The 13,923-nt window shown below is 38.7% G+C and overlaps 1 protein-coding gene across 6 annotated transcripts in view; it reads right to left on the bottom strand.

Annotated features, from left to right (window-relative positions):
• Positions 1 to 11,104, bottom strand: part of ubr5 (ubiquitin protein ligase E3 component n-recognin 5) — a 31,953-nt gene extending 20,849 nt beyond the window's left edge. For 3 of the 6 annotated variants that reach the window (XM_041988114.1, XM_041988117.1, XM_041988119.1), the window contains exons 1-16: positions 10,857 to 11,104; positions 8,082 to 8,126; positions 7,891 to 7,972; positions 7,282 to 7,358; positions 5,117 to 5,236; positions 4,303 to 4,597; positions 4,006 to 4,165; positions 3,739 to 3,888; positions 2,786 to 2,997; positions 2,496 to 2,612; positions 2,229 to 2,339; positions 1,935 to 2,089; positions 1,529 to 1,646; positions 1,256 to 1,440; positions 1,009 to 1,118; positions 371 to 483 (exon numbers count right to left, since the gene is read on the bottom strand). In XM_041988114.1, coding sequence (XP_041844048.1) covers positions 371 to 483; positions 1,009 to 1,118; positions 1,256 to 1,440; positions 1,529 to 1,646; positions 1,935 to 2,089; positions 2,229 to 2,339; positions 2,496 to 2,612; positions 2,786 to 2,997; positions 3,739 to 3,888; positions 4,006 to 4,165; positions 4,303 to 4,597; positions 5,117 to 5,236; positions 7,282 to 7,358; positions 7,891 to 7,972; positions 8,082 to 8,126; positions 10,857 to 10,918 — 2,112 coding nt within the window. In that variant the 5' untranslated portion in view covers positions 10,919 to 11,104. The remainder of the gene's footprint in view (positions 1 to 370; positions 484 to 1,008; positions 1,119 to 1,255; positions 1,441 to 1,528; positions 1,647 to 1,934; positions 2,090 to 2,228; positions 2,340 to 2,495; positions 2,613 to 2,785; positions 2,998 to 3,738; positions 3,889 to 4,005; positions 4,166 to 4,302; positions 4,598 to 5,116; positions 5,237 to 7,281; positions 7,359 to 7,890; positions 7,973 to 8,081; positions 8,127 to 10,856) is intronic. The other 3 variants (XM_041988118.1, XM_041988115.1, XM_041988120.1) reach the window with 3 other exon arrangements.
• Between the last annotated feature and the right edge of the window lie 2,819 nt (positions 11,105 to 13,923).

Here is a 13,923-nt window from a genome sequence, read left to right as displayed (position 1 = left end):
ACAGCCCTCAAGGACCAGAGCTGGAGACCCACGTTCTAGTACCAATGACAAATAAGTTAAAAGATTTGCATCAATGTTTTGTGTACGTTTATATTTTCAGTTTGTGTTTGCTTAGCTGTATTTGAGCAGAAAAAAACATTTAGCTGCACAGCAATACTAAACCTAGTTGCACTTATTCAGCAACACACTGAAGCTGCAGACAGTTGTGTAATTTCCCCTTACATTTCACCAAAAAGTCTTAAAACATTAAAATGTTTATTGCAACTTTTTAAGAGTCTCTCATAAATTCAAACACTTTTGGCCATAGCAATCACAACAAAATCCTGGGGGACTGATATGTAAAGTAGATCAATATTTTGGATCCACCCACCTTTCCCACAGGAACATTTTTAACATCTTCCACAAAGACCACCTCCCTGAGAGGCCACTGCTCCTCGTTCACCTTCTCTTCCTCTTTTGGAGCTGGGGTAGAACGCCTCCGCTCTGCAAACAGTACAGAGGATTAACTTGTAATCTTTTTATCACAACATATTGAGGGGACTCGTTTTTTTTTAATTTTACATTAAAGAACTGTAAACAGCTGTGATGCAATGGTATTTTTTCAATTCTTGCTTCCTGTACCAACAGGAAGAGTTTCCAAACCCTTATTAGAGCTGTAAGGATATACTGCTAACCAAATTACAAAAAATAGAGTGTGGACTAAGGACAACTAATTACAACATTAACAGCATGCCATATGGTTTACATGATAAGAAGTAGTAAAATGCAATCATATATACCACAGAATATACTGTGAGCTGGCCACACGGCCTTCACAGGAAAGCAGACAGAGAAAAAAAGTTGCTGATAACAGCCTGTACACCATCTGCTTCAAAGTCAAATGACTAATGAGAGCACAGAATGAGGAAGAAACTGGTTCTGTGCCTGGGAGATAGGACACTGAAGACTGGAGAGCTGTTGAGAGCAAACAGTCAAGAGGGAGAAACAACATGGGAAAAAGCTACATACTGTAGGGCAGCGAGGCACTGCTAGCAATGGAAGAGGTGTCACTGCAGGTAGAAGCAGGGGAAGGAGGAGGACCCATCTCAGTCTTCACCAGCTCTGGTTTGCTTTCCATCCTACAGAGTAAAAGAGACTAATCAAAATACATCCCTTTGCTGTTGGGTTTATGAGCTTAGCACCACAACTACCTTCAGCAACAAAATCTGAATTGTTTATACAAATGACTGAAGACTGAAAAAAAAATTAGACTGACTTGATTTCCTGGGTCTTAGTGGTCTTCTCCATGTTCTTGAGGCTCTCTGGAGAGCGCAGCTGGAACCTGCAGCTGTCGTTCATGTTCCAAACAGACTCCAACAGAACACCCACTTTGGGAATTCCGGCACTGACAGAAAAGGCCACTGCACCGGCATGGTAGAGGGGGTTATTCCTCAAGCACACCTGAAGAAGGAACCCATACGTTTATCAGTACAATACATTTACTTTGCAGTAAATAGAAGACTTTTACTCAGCTTGTGTGATTTCTTACCTGTGTTCCCACAGTGATGTTGGGTATTGAGGAGATGCCAGCACTGGACTTTGGCTTTTTGTTCTTGGCTCTGGCCTTCTCAAGCATCTTCTTCCTTTGACTAAAAGGCACAACACCCCTGCAGAAAGATGCAAGCAGTAAACAACTACTCACATACACGCCTTCCTTTCTATTCATATCACACAAAGGTTTAATTTTGATACAACAAAACTGCCCCTTAATAATTTTTTATACAAAATCTTTGGAAAGATTCGCGTAGCAGAAATACTTCAATCCTGCTGAAGGTCACACTTTAGAAAAGTTTAATCATGTTTATCATATGAACTAAATGACAGGAAAACAAAGTCATACATGTTTCACTTATTATGATGAACTGCACAAAGAAATAAACAGATTGTATCCTCACCACCAGTAGAGGCTATTCTCTAGCTGTGCACATGTGTAGAGTGCACAACAGTGTAGTGACACCATGCGTTCCCCCTGCAGCTCAGGGAAAGCCTGAGCACTGTGCTCCAGCTTAGAGGCCACTGTGCTCAGTGTATCATCCACCCAGGTGGCCACCTTCACAACACACACAGTCTTTGGTTAATGCACAACTAATTAAAAAAAATGTGAAATAATGTCAAAACACAGCTAAGTAACGACTCCAGGCTGCACAAATGAACTTGTTAATGCCCTTACGTAAACAGGAACAATCTACCTTATTGGTCTCTGTGGCTACAGTTGCTCTGATTTTGTTGGCAGACAGTAAAGTGATCTTCTCATTGGCTAGGCCCAGGAAGGACACACGAGGGTGATGAATGGAAGGATTCTGATGTAACAAATGAAATCAAAGTATGAAGTCAGAGCTTTCTAACATGCAATAAACCATCTGTGGCTTAATAGCTTTAGTACAATAAGAAATTGATGGACATTGTGCTGCTGTAGATGTAATTTACTGAAGTTCCAAACTATTTTAATTTTCCACCTGTGCATTCCTGTAGGGTTCAGGCTCACTCCACTTCCACTGATAAAGCTCTCCTTTGGAGCTTACAGCTACGAGTTCAGAGAACATGGCTCCAATGCTCACAAACTTCACACCATCCTAACAAGGGAATCAAAGACGTTATCACAAAATTAAAAGACAAGTAACTGAAAAAATGGTTAATGAATAACAAATCATGTTGCAGAGATATGAAGATACCCACAGAATATTCAGTCTCCACTTTCTATGTAATCTCCTGGAACTTTGTGTATTCTAGATGTTACTCGTCTTACCTTGTCAGGCCACCACTGGAGCTCCTCTCCCAAAGAAACGGGACTCTGGACTGGGATGCTCTTCTTGTCGAGGCTGGGCTCACCCTCGCGGCTGGTGGAACCACGCTCCGTGTCAAATGAAGCTCCGTCAAGCCACCGGCGCTCACGTAACCTCAACACAGACTCACGTTCACGCAACAGCTCTGAGTCACGCTCTAGGGGAAGAAGGAGAACTGGTATGCAATAAGGTCACACCAGTGGGATAGAAGTAAGCCACTCTCTGGGAAAGACCCGTCAACATAGTTTTAAGAATGGATAGAGAAAGATTTTTGAGAATCACTATAATGCAAATCAATCAATTGCAATACTGAAGATCGGGTAAGATATCCTGTGGGTGAGTCACTTTGCACGCTCATGTTAAAATGTCGGGTAGAAAAGGAAGTGGATAGAGAGAAAGAAAGCATGCATATGAGCCGAGAGTAGCCTAGGTAGATTTTCAAATTCGACTGGCTTTCAGGGTCCCTGTTAAGACAGGTGGGCCTAGCGGGCCTTTCTCAGAGAGCTCACAGTATGTACTACAACCATGCAGCACAGAACACCACACATTTCTTATTAATTCAGCTAAACAAATGGAAGAACTAATTTTAAAAAAACTAATTGAAAAAAAATTATTCTGTTAACATCTACACTTTAGTTATTAAGCAATAATATTAGGCATTACACCCACAGCTGTATTTTGTCCAAGAAAAAAAAAACTAAATCTATAAATAAATAGGGGGAAAGAATCAAGTATACGTTTGTTGTACCAGTCATCTCCACAACATTCTTAAAAAGGGTTTTGAATTTTTTTTTCATCTTTTTTGTTGTGTCTTTTAAGCAATCCCCACAATTGAAAACCATCACCAGCACTGCCACCAAAGCCTCTCTAACACCATGTCTTCCCTTCATTAGTAAGATGTGAGCTTTTAACTGACCTCTGGAGGATCCAAGACGAGACAATGAAGAGCGTCTAAAAGAGGGGTAGCCAAAGTAGCTGATGTCCTCAGAGAACATGGCATCAGCGTCAATAATGACACTGGGATGGGCTGAGTGGATGTCTGCATCCAACAGGGACATTAAATCCTCTGTATGGGGGAAACATTAGTTTTAAGATATAACTATAACATATATTTTCATTACAATGAACATAATTAAAAACATAATTGTTATTATACATATTTTTCTTTTTAAAATTAACTTGCCTCCAGGAAGGTAGGACTCGCTAGCTGTGTCATCTCCGTCATCTCCGTCTTCATCATCCCGACTCAGCAGGTTGTTGACAGCCAGGTTAACATCTAGGTTAGTCCTCTGGAGCTCCCTGATGATCACACTCCTTGATTTCCCCTGAAGGACTACCTGGGCCTGAAGGACAGTACGAGGACATAAAAGCACAGAGTACACCTCAGTGATATTCATTTGAAAGCAAATGTGCAATTTTATTTCATGTCTGGTTAAAAGGTTTTTAAAAAACTCGGGGTACAAAGGTAGTGATTAGTGACCTGTGTAATAAGTTCTTCAGGGATGACCGAAGCTGGTATGACCGGCTGAGGCTGGCTACCCAAAAGTCCCGAGCCACGGTCCCTTCCTGTCCGGATCACCCGGGTCTGGCGACGGGAATCGCGAGCCGCTGTGGATGACCTGCCTGATGTGCCTCCCCCTCCTCCTCCTCCTCCTCCTCCACCACTGCCGCCTCCTCCTCCTCCACTGCTACCACCTCCTGCTCCACCACCTCCCGCTCCTGCTCCACTTCCACCTCCTCCACTGCCTCCATTTACCCCAGAGCTCCAGCGACTCCTGTTACATACAATGTAAAGCTGTGGTCAGACACTACAGCCAAAGACACCATCAGACTAAAACACAGTGGGATTCAGCCTCTGTGACAGCAGGGACGGCGGATTCCAGACTAAAACAGTTTTACACCAGCAGCATTTACAGGAAGAAAGAAATGAAGTACTTGACATTCTCTTAATTCAATAAAATAGTATTACAGTGCAACATTCCTGTACGGAAATAAAATTATTACATATATTTAGACGGTGGATTAGATGTTGAGCAGCTCTGTTAGTTGTGAACAACAAAAAATACTGAGAATCACAGTATTCATGTTTTGAAAAGTAATGATCAATATTCTAAACATAAAGACAGCAATACTGCTCCTGAAAATGGCTTTTTGATGTATGGACTGTCATATGGGGGACATATAAACTGTATACCGTTGAACCCTGCAGGGGAAAACACACCTAACCCACTGTTACGCATTTGAACTGAGCTTTTACAAGAACATTTGTCTCTGCCAGCCCTGTCAGAACTTACCCAAGGGTGTTGCCTGCCAGTCTGCCCAGTGTGTCAGAACCAGACAGGAACCAGGGCGGATCACTGGTCCTGCCTGGCCTGGAGCTCCTTCCTGTCCCTGAACCACTGCTCAACTTTGAACTGGAAACAAAAGATGGGAGATCAGTTACAATCCTACAAAGTCCCAAAAGGACTGAAAAAATGTATATATGTATTCTTAAAAAATGTTTATAATTCCTGGGTTAACAAACTAAATTTACCCCAGGTATTTGTTATACTCCTTGGTTCAGGATTAATTTTATTACAACTTAAACAGGAAGGCTATATGGAGACTAGCATGGCAACACCCTTGGGAATCAGAATTGGCTGCAACTCATTCCTCCTCAAGACTTTCCTTATTAAAAAGTTCTTGGGTTTTTGGGGCTGCAACTGCTTGCTCCTATTTTGGAATTTAGTCAAAGGCAGTTTTCTGCAATCATTCTTACAAATGTTGTCTAAGTAGGAAAATGGCCTAATTGTGTTGTGCTTTTGCAAGGAAATTATATTATTACAAATTGGAAATGTTGCATTTTACAGACACAACACTGAATTTAATAAAAGGAAAAACAACTTCATAAAAAACAAAACAAATAAAATACAGTTTGCATCATCTTAAAAGAAAGGGCAATGGAAAACAGAATCTGATTCAGAAATGTCAATTTAAACTATCAACCAACAAGATGACACCAGCCAGTTTTCCACTTAGTAGCAAAGCAAGTTTACTAATCTTCTGAAACCTTGCAAAAAAGAAATGTGAATCAGACAGACTGATTAGTAGTGAATGACCTGACTTGTGCAGTGTGGCCAGAGGGTGGCAATATTGCATACACTGCTAGTGGCTTTAACACAATGGAAGTAGTTGTTTGACCCAGAAACTACAGCTCTTATCTCGAGGAGATAGGGAAGAAAGTAAAATTTTTAAAGAAATGACCAATTCTGCTAAGATAAACACAAAAGAAAAATGGAGAATTCCACCTCAGGAATATTAAGATATTAAATCATATCTGATAAGGCACTGGTATGTAACATGAGTCTGCTAGCTGCTCCAAGCAGAAACAGCTGGTGAGTCACGTTACTTCAATACTTACCAGGTCAGACATGATTTGTAAAGTTATTTCTATCCCTACTAACATTCATCAAGTTTTCTATTAAACTTTTTTTTTGTTGCATCAGTTTTTTGTTTCTTTGTATTTAATACAATTTCCATATTCTAAATGTGCATCAAAAACCATGATGTAAACTCAGCTACTTTTCATCACACAGGAATATTGGACTTTGTTCATAAAGCTGAAAAACCTGCCAGTGATGACCAGTAACTCTCTTTTCTGTTAGCTTTCTGACAAACCACAATGTTGCTGACTGAAATAATTATTTGAAAACCACCTCAGTCTGTAGCAGAGAACAAAACACATCCACTGCAGAGAAGTTTGGAGCTGGGAGCTCACTAGCTTTTTACAGTCTGAATCACATGCATATTTTGTAGGTACTACATTGCTGAATGTTCAACTGGCAGCACATCAACACCTATCAAAGAGACATTCACTAAAAATACATGCTGCCAGCCAAAATTAAACAAAGCAGCCAGTGAAAGGTACTTTTATAGAAATAAAAAAGTAATGGAATACAGCACACAGTTGCATAGAAATAAAGGCACCTGGTTATCAGAAAATAAAACAATTTGGTAGCCATTTTTGTTATTGGTCGTTTGGTGTCAATCTTAGAAGAGAAGATATGTTTATATTCCAAAAGCAAATATGTCCCTCAAAGCCATATAATTATATTAAAAAGATTATCTCATCATGCAAAATACTAAAAGGCTTCAACAGCTTAAAGATAGCTAAACACAGGGCTTTATATTAATACAGCTGTAATATATTTAAATGCATATATTTAACTTGCTAAAAGGAAGTCATTGTAACAAATAGCCATAGCTGTATTCTGCAAGTGAAACCACTTTCAAATGTGTCATACTCTGCAAAAAGGGCACGAGTGCCACACTGAATTTAAATCAGACCCAACAAAACATCAGTAAGCCTGAGCATGTTCAATGTACCCAAACTTAGACATCTCCACGAGCAATCTGTTTACCAATTCAATACCGAAGCTAAAACAGTTTCCGGGACAGATCCCATCGTAATGTCTCTCACCCATCGCTGCCATCCGGTTTGCTGAGCTCCAGGCGATCAGGCTGAACAGCAAAGCTGATTCGGCACACGCGCCCATCCTTAAAGAGACGAATGCATGATTTTTAATGATACACACTTAAAGAGGAAAATTTACAGTTTAATGTGAAGGAAGTTGATCAAAATAGTATTTTATAAACTTCAATCAAGTAAGAGATCAAATTTAGAAGCAACCTCACTTCCCTTATACATTTATTGTCATGTTTTCTCACACAATTCACAACTCATACAGTTCATGCTAGCTTAGAGAGTACAGAGGTACTACAAACTAGAAGATTAATGATTTCTCCTTATTACGCAAATAAATGGGCAACAATTGTGCTCAATGCTTGCATAATTGTAGTGTGCTGACATTTAAAGCTCAAATAATGCATGCATATTTTATGGTTAATTACCCTAACTGTGTTGGTATTTCTTGAAGAACAAAGAAAATTTCCAAAAAATGAAAATAGTCTACATCTATAATATCTTTAGAATCACAAGTGTGAAAATGCTGTCTAATAGCATGGATCCAACAGATGGTAAACAAGTTTTTTTATTGTTTACTAATGATAGGGTGTTTTGAAACATTACCTCCAGGAGAAATCCGGCATGGTTTGGACCAACAACACACTGTTTTAGAGCAGCCTGCTCAAGCAGACTAAGATGTGGATGACTGTATTAGGGGAGAGGTTAAAAATAAATGTAAAATATAAGGATAAAAAACAGGATACAACAATCTAATTCACCACATTAGAAACTCTAAAATGTTGACATAAACTCACCTGTTATAGCTGTATTTGTTGAGTTTCTCTGAGACTTCACGGAGCCTGAAAAGAGGAAAAGGAAATATTTTTGCCTTCACCAATGCAACTGATCTAGAAGAGACATTTTTTAACCAGTTATTGATGCAGCAAGTCCAAATATGTGGCTAAAATTCCTGTGCTGCTGGCTATTAATATACACTTATTTCTTGCACATAAAATAACTAAAACTTTTAATTGTTTTGAGCGTTTTCTAATGCTCAACATGTGACAAAGGGAAATTTGTCTCAACTGTTGTTCAGATCAGTCATGTATGACTCTAGATTCGGACTTTTCTTATTGTGCACATAAGTGACTTGGCTCTTTAATGCAAAGCAACAGTGATTTCTTTTTTTATCTGTCATGTGAACGGAGGGTGAATGTTACTGACTTTTTAAAAGGAGTTTGGTCCAAAATAGCAGTCTCAAGGCCTGATTAAAGTTATCCATTCATCCATTACCACACAAACCCTGAGATGTACCCTAGTGAAATATTTGCCAAGTGTCTTGTCAAAACATAAAAAACCCTCAACTACTTCCAAGAACACCACACTTGGGTCTAGGCTGTCATTTTCCATGGTTACTGAGCTATCTGTGATATGATGACACATGCTGAAAAGCACAATTTACATCTTAATGCCAAGTATATACATAAACTACTCATGATTTTGTTAACTCAACAAAACCATGAAAAACATTTAAAATATGATAAATATTCCCACTGGGGGCTGCACGGTGGTGTGGTGGTCAGCACTGCGGCCTCACACCAAGAAGGTCGCTGGTTCGACTAAACGGTATAGAAAATGGATGAATTACTATCAGTTCCAAGTACGCACATAAGCCGAGCAGTCCCTGTGTGATCATCACTCATCTTCTTGATGAACTGTGTCAAAGGTAAGCAAACAATCAAAAATCTTCTCTCACCTCTGTGTGGCTAAGCCATTCACATTTCACCACAGGCAAATTAGATGTAAACACACACTTGAACAATACAAGCAGTGCCTTTATCAGTTTTTTCCCGGCCAATTTGTGGAACAAAAACAGAAAAGCTGAACCCGTTCTCACAATACATTTAACACACCATGCACCAGACGAAACACTGCAGGAAAGTAAGAGAAAATTACCCTCAAAGCATCCAGGTCAGCCATTCAGAAAACTGCCCATTTAAAAAATAGCACTACTCTATCAGGTACAAGCCTCAATGAGCCATTTAAAGCAGTTTCACTTGAACACAGTCAAAACATGTGTTTGAAGAATTTAGCTAGGTCAAACATAACATCACATGGTTTGGTTGAGGAATACATCCTGCAAGCCATGCTCTTTTGAGCCAAACCAAGCCATTCTTATTTAGGACAGAAGCATTTACTTGCTTTGACAACTGCAAGCTCCTTGATGGGTAAGCCAGGAATGGGCCTCTTTGCAGTACACGGATAATGTAAAATCTAATGCTTTATATTCCTGATGATGGAACAGTCATGACCTCTTTAAGAAACCAATTGCCCAGTGGTGTTTTAATATGACTCCTCCTAAACAGTTGAGTAAACTAGGTTCCCTATGAGAGACAAAGCTGGCCTGCCACAGTTAAGACAGTACACGAACCAGAAAAAGCTTTCAAATACTGTGGGCTTCTTTCCAGTTCTTAATCTCAAGGTCACCCTAAAAACACCGTGACTTCCCAACCTTTTTGTCTGCAAGTGGAACAGCTCATTAATCAGTTCAATCTCAATGGGTGTTATAAATAGATTTATCATAAATCACATGTTGAGCCAAAATACAGGTCACACGCCGTTAGTTTTTTGGACCTGTTCCCCTAAATAAAATCATTTAGATATTTCTTGTATTAGGTAATATGGCCCCATTAGGGAGGCAGTACTGAGTCGATACCAACGATAATGTTTATTAATTAACAGCGTGTATTGTGTAGTGCAGTATTTGAGTGGACACGTTACATGACCATATGATCACTAAATAATACAACATAGATTATTCACACTTTCTAAACATTGGCTTGCCCCTCACCCCAATATGAAAGTCGATAACCAGATTAATGTTAATGCCAACTGTGCTTTACCGCATATTTTAGATATGGATCTCAGTGCGCCGTGTTAGAAGACAAAATAGGTCATTTTTCAAATGGTTTAATTAAGTACTTATTCCATCAAACTAGAGTGAAAAAAAATCCTCTGATACAAACACCCTCAAGTACAAATATTTGGCTTTGTCATGCGCGTAGTAGTGAATTGCCTTTCTAGCTGATGCTAACTAGCTAGCTTTCAGTTAGCTGACGTTTGCTACTTCATTGATCATAATAATCTACAAGACGCCCACTAAACAGACTACGGGACGTGTCAAAAAGGTGTATGTGCAATTTATATAAGACAGCATGGACGCTTAAAATATTGTTTTGTTATACGACCTATATTTCTCCAATCTTACCCCCATCCCCCAACCCGCATTGTCTATCTCAACTTTGACTGTGAGCCAATCCTCCCAGAGAACCAAGGAAACATCCTGCTAGCATTAGCGTACCATAGCCATTTACGGGTTAGCATGTAGCACGCCACCGACTGTTTAAGGACTGTTTAAAATGCCGGGCCTTGTATCAGCATTGGAAGGGTCATTTAAATAAATTAAACACGAATGCAAACCCATGACAGTGTCACCAATGTTAACAAATAAAACATCGACCACAATGTAGCACAAACAGTCCCTAAATAACGATGTGAATAGTTCGTTTCCAAGGGCCGCAACAAAATACCTGTCATTGAGCTGATCCTCGGTCCCGGGCAACGGGTGAACAACGAAGTGTATAGATGTCATGGGGTCAATCCAAAATCCCACAGAGATGCGTAAAAGATATGGAAATAATTATCCCTTCGATTACTGTATGTAAGTGGTTTCATAGGAATCGTTTAATGGCGAAAAACCTAGAGTTTGAGTCCCATCCTCCTCACCCACATGCCGCCATCTTAACTCTACCAAGCTTCTTCTGTGTGTTGATTAGTGCACATGCAACCGCTCGGTTGGTTGGACCTCGAGCACAAACAGGAAATGTGTTGGATTGGAGAGGTCTGGCTTCTAGAAGAAAGACGAGACTAATTTAACAAAAATGCTGCACTTCTACGTTTTAAAGGTGTTTTAACCCAGCCTGTTGATTGTATCTTGGTCTGCACGCATGTACAAATAACCGTGTAGTTTTACATTTCAACTGCTGTACAATATACACAAAAGACATTGTTGTCTTCTGGCTTGTTTTGGCCCCAAAGCCCAAGAAGCAAATTGTTACACCACACCATCTCAATTCTAATAAATTCAGAAACTATATTATATACATACAAACATGCAGAATGCAATATTTAGCAAATCCCATTCAGTAATATTTTACCAAAGCATCCTGAACAGAAAACATATCAAATGATTAAGACAATTTATAGTTTTATTAAAGATATTAGCTCTTTTGAATTTAATGGTCACAATGTATCTAATTAAAAAAAAGCTTGGAGGTATGTGTACCACTGTTGTTAGACTTTTAGAAGAGGAATGCTGTCCGTTTTTGTTTGATATAGCAATTTATCTGCTCAACAACAGCCCAAAAGTCCTGGACTTTCATTGTATTTTTATGGTGTACCAATTGTTTTCATTTGGTGAAATGTTTCAGCTGTTGGCAGGTCAGGCAAGCTCCCAGACTCTTCTATTCTGGAGCAAAGTTAATGTATTAGATGCTAAATGTAGTTTAAGATTGTCTTGCTGAAATAAAGCCCTTATTTGTAACAGGTATTGTGTGGATGACAGCATATTGCTATAAAGACTGTATATACCTTTCAGCATTGATTATGCCTTAAAAGACGTGTCTTGTTTAATAAATTATTCTGATTCTGAGTATTGATTCTGAAGTTGCCAGTAGCCACCAGAGATGTAGACTTTTAAACTGGTACTGATAACAACTCAGATTTTTCTTTTCTCCAGAGAACATAGCATCCACAATTTCCAAAAAGAATTCTGAATTTTAATTTTTTATATGTCTACTACAGACAATCTTTCTACTTTGCTTTAGTACAGTTTAAATGAGCTTTGGCCCAGAGAAGATTGTTTTTTTTCTGGATCATGTAGCTCCGTCATTGTCCATCAAGGGCAGATTCTGTTCACAGACAAATATTTCCGAGCCCATGCAGTGATTTCCATGACAGAAGAGAGTCCAAAGATCATGAGCATCCAACGTTGAAATGTTTCCAGATCCTCTGAATCTTTTTATGATATTACTGTATGTATTGTAAATGTTGGCATGTTCTAAGTCACCACAATTGTATGCGAAGCAAAATTATTATGAAATTGCCCCACAAAAGCCAGAGTTTTTTGCAGATCACGAAACCTCTGTTTTTGACTTCTGAGAGACTTTGCCTCACTAAGGTGTTCTTTATTTATGCCCAATCTTGTTTCGATCAATCAGCCTACAATTTAACTGAATTTTGATTATACTTAAAACAATCTTTTTAAAAAAATGCTAAATAGTGACATGGTAATGTGTTGCTAAAAGAGGAGATGCAATAAACAGAATTATTGTCAGCAGTAAGAAAGAATAGAAAGTTAGGAGACCCAGAAAAATGTGCTGGAAAGTTAACCTTGAAGAAGACCAACTGGGAAAAAATAACAGAGGACCTGAGGGATGTCTTGAGTAAAACAAACATTTGGTACACTTAGCTTATATTATTACATTTAGGTGGTGGAAGACCAGTCATTTACCAACAGGAAAGTTGTTGGATTGATATAGTTTCCCCTGAAGACACAGAACCCCACGTTGCCCCCTGATGTGTCTATCGGGGTATGAATGCATATGACAGGAAAAAAGCACTTAGTATAACAACAGTAGGAGTGCTTTGTGCATGTAAATGGATGAACGTGACATCATGTTAAAGCAAGTGCTATATAAGTACAGTCCATTTACCATTTTTAAAACAATATTTTTAAAGTGTTTTCCTTTTTAATATATTTTTTTCAAGTTATTCACATTGTGACAGGGGAATCTTGTATTTCTGCTTCAGACTTTTTAGAAATATCTAAACAGTGTGAGATAAGAAAAACGTTTTACTGCAATGTAGACAGATGTCCCTACGTTTATTGACTGCGTATGTTAAACATTTAATTTAAAGTAAAAATGCTTGGTGGTTTGTTGTTGTCCTTTCTTCTGAAACACCAGCAGGTGGCAGGGTTTATCTTGAAACGAGGGTTGGCCTCTAAAGGCTTGAAAATTTACATCAGATCCCATCAAGTATGACTCCTGTAAGTATGTGATGACACAAATGTTGCAGAAACTGCAACTATTCTTGTTGAAATAGATGTAAACAAAATATAAAATGTAGTATAACACGAAGAGAACACATTAACAGCCTGAAGTCAGGTTCCTCATTTATCCGCCATCTGCAGCATCAGGATCCACTTGACCCAAACAAGCAGAACTGAACCTTGGAACTGAACTGAACTCCTGTGTGGACCCACAGTTCACTTTATCTCAGAGTCACATTAATAGCTATGCTGAGTAAGCTAATTGCTTCTTTCTAAAGTTTTTCTTTTGTTAAATATGTGTTAAATATGTGTTGTAATATGTGTTGTATGTGTTGCAAATTTTACATTTATGGTTGTTTTTATTACTATTAATTGTTGTTAATGACTTAAAAATGTGTTGAATGCAACATATTAAAATGAATGGAAATAATGGAGATGCAGATATTTTTTTCTTTAATTAACTTATTTTGTTTTTCTTTGTTATACAAATGCTGCACATCACGTAACCAGTAAGGCAGAGGTGCAGCGGTTTCTTTTCACTGTTT

The sequence above is a fragment of the Melanotaenia boesemani genome, chromosome 6 (genome assembly GCF_017639745.1).
Source record: "Melanotaenia boesemani isolate fMelBoe1 chromosome 6, fMelBoe1.pri, whole genome shotgun sequence".
NCBI classification, from domain to species: domain Eukaryota; kingdom Metazoa; phylum Chordata; class Actinopteri; order Atheriniformes; family Melanotaeniidae; genus Melanotaenia; species Melanotaenia boesemani.
This window is presented reverse-complemented; position numbering and strand designations above follow the sequence as displayed.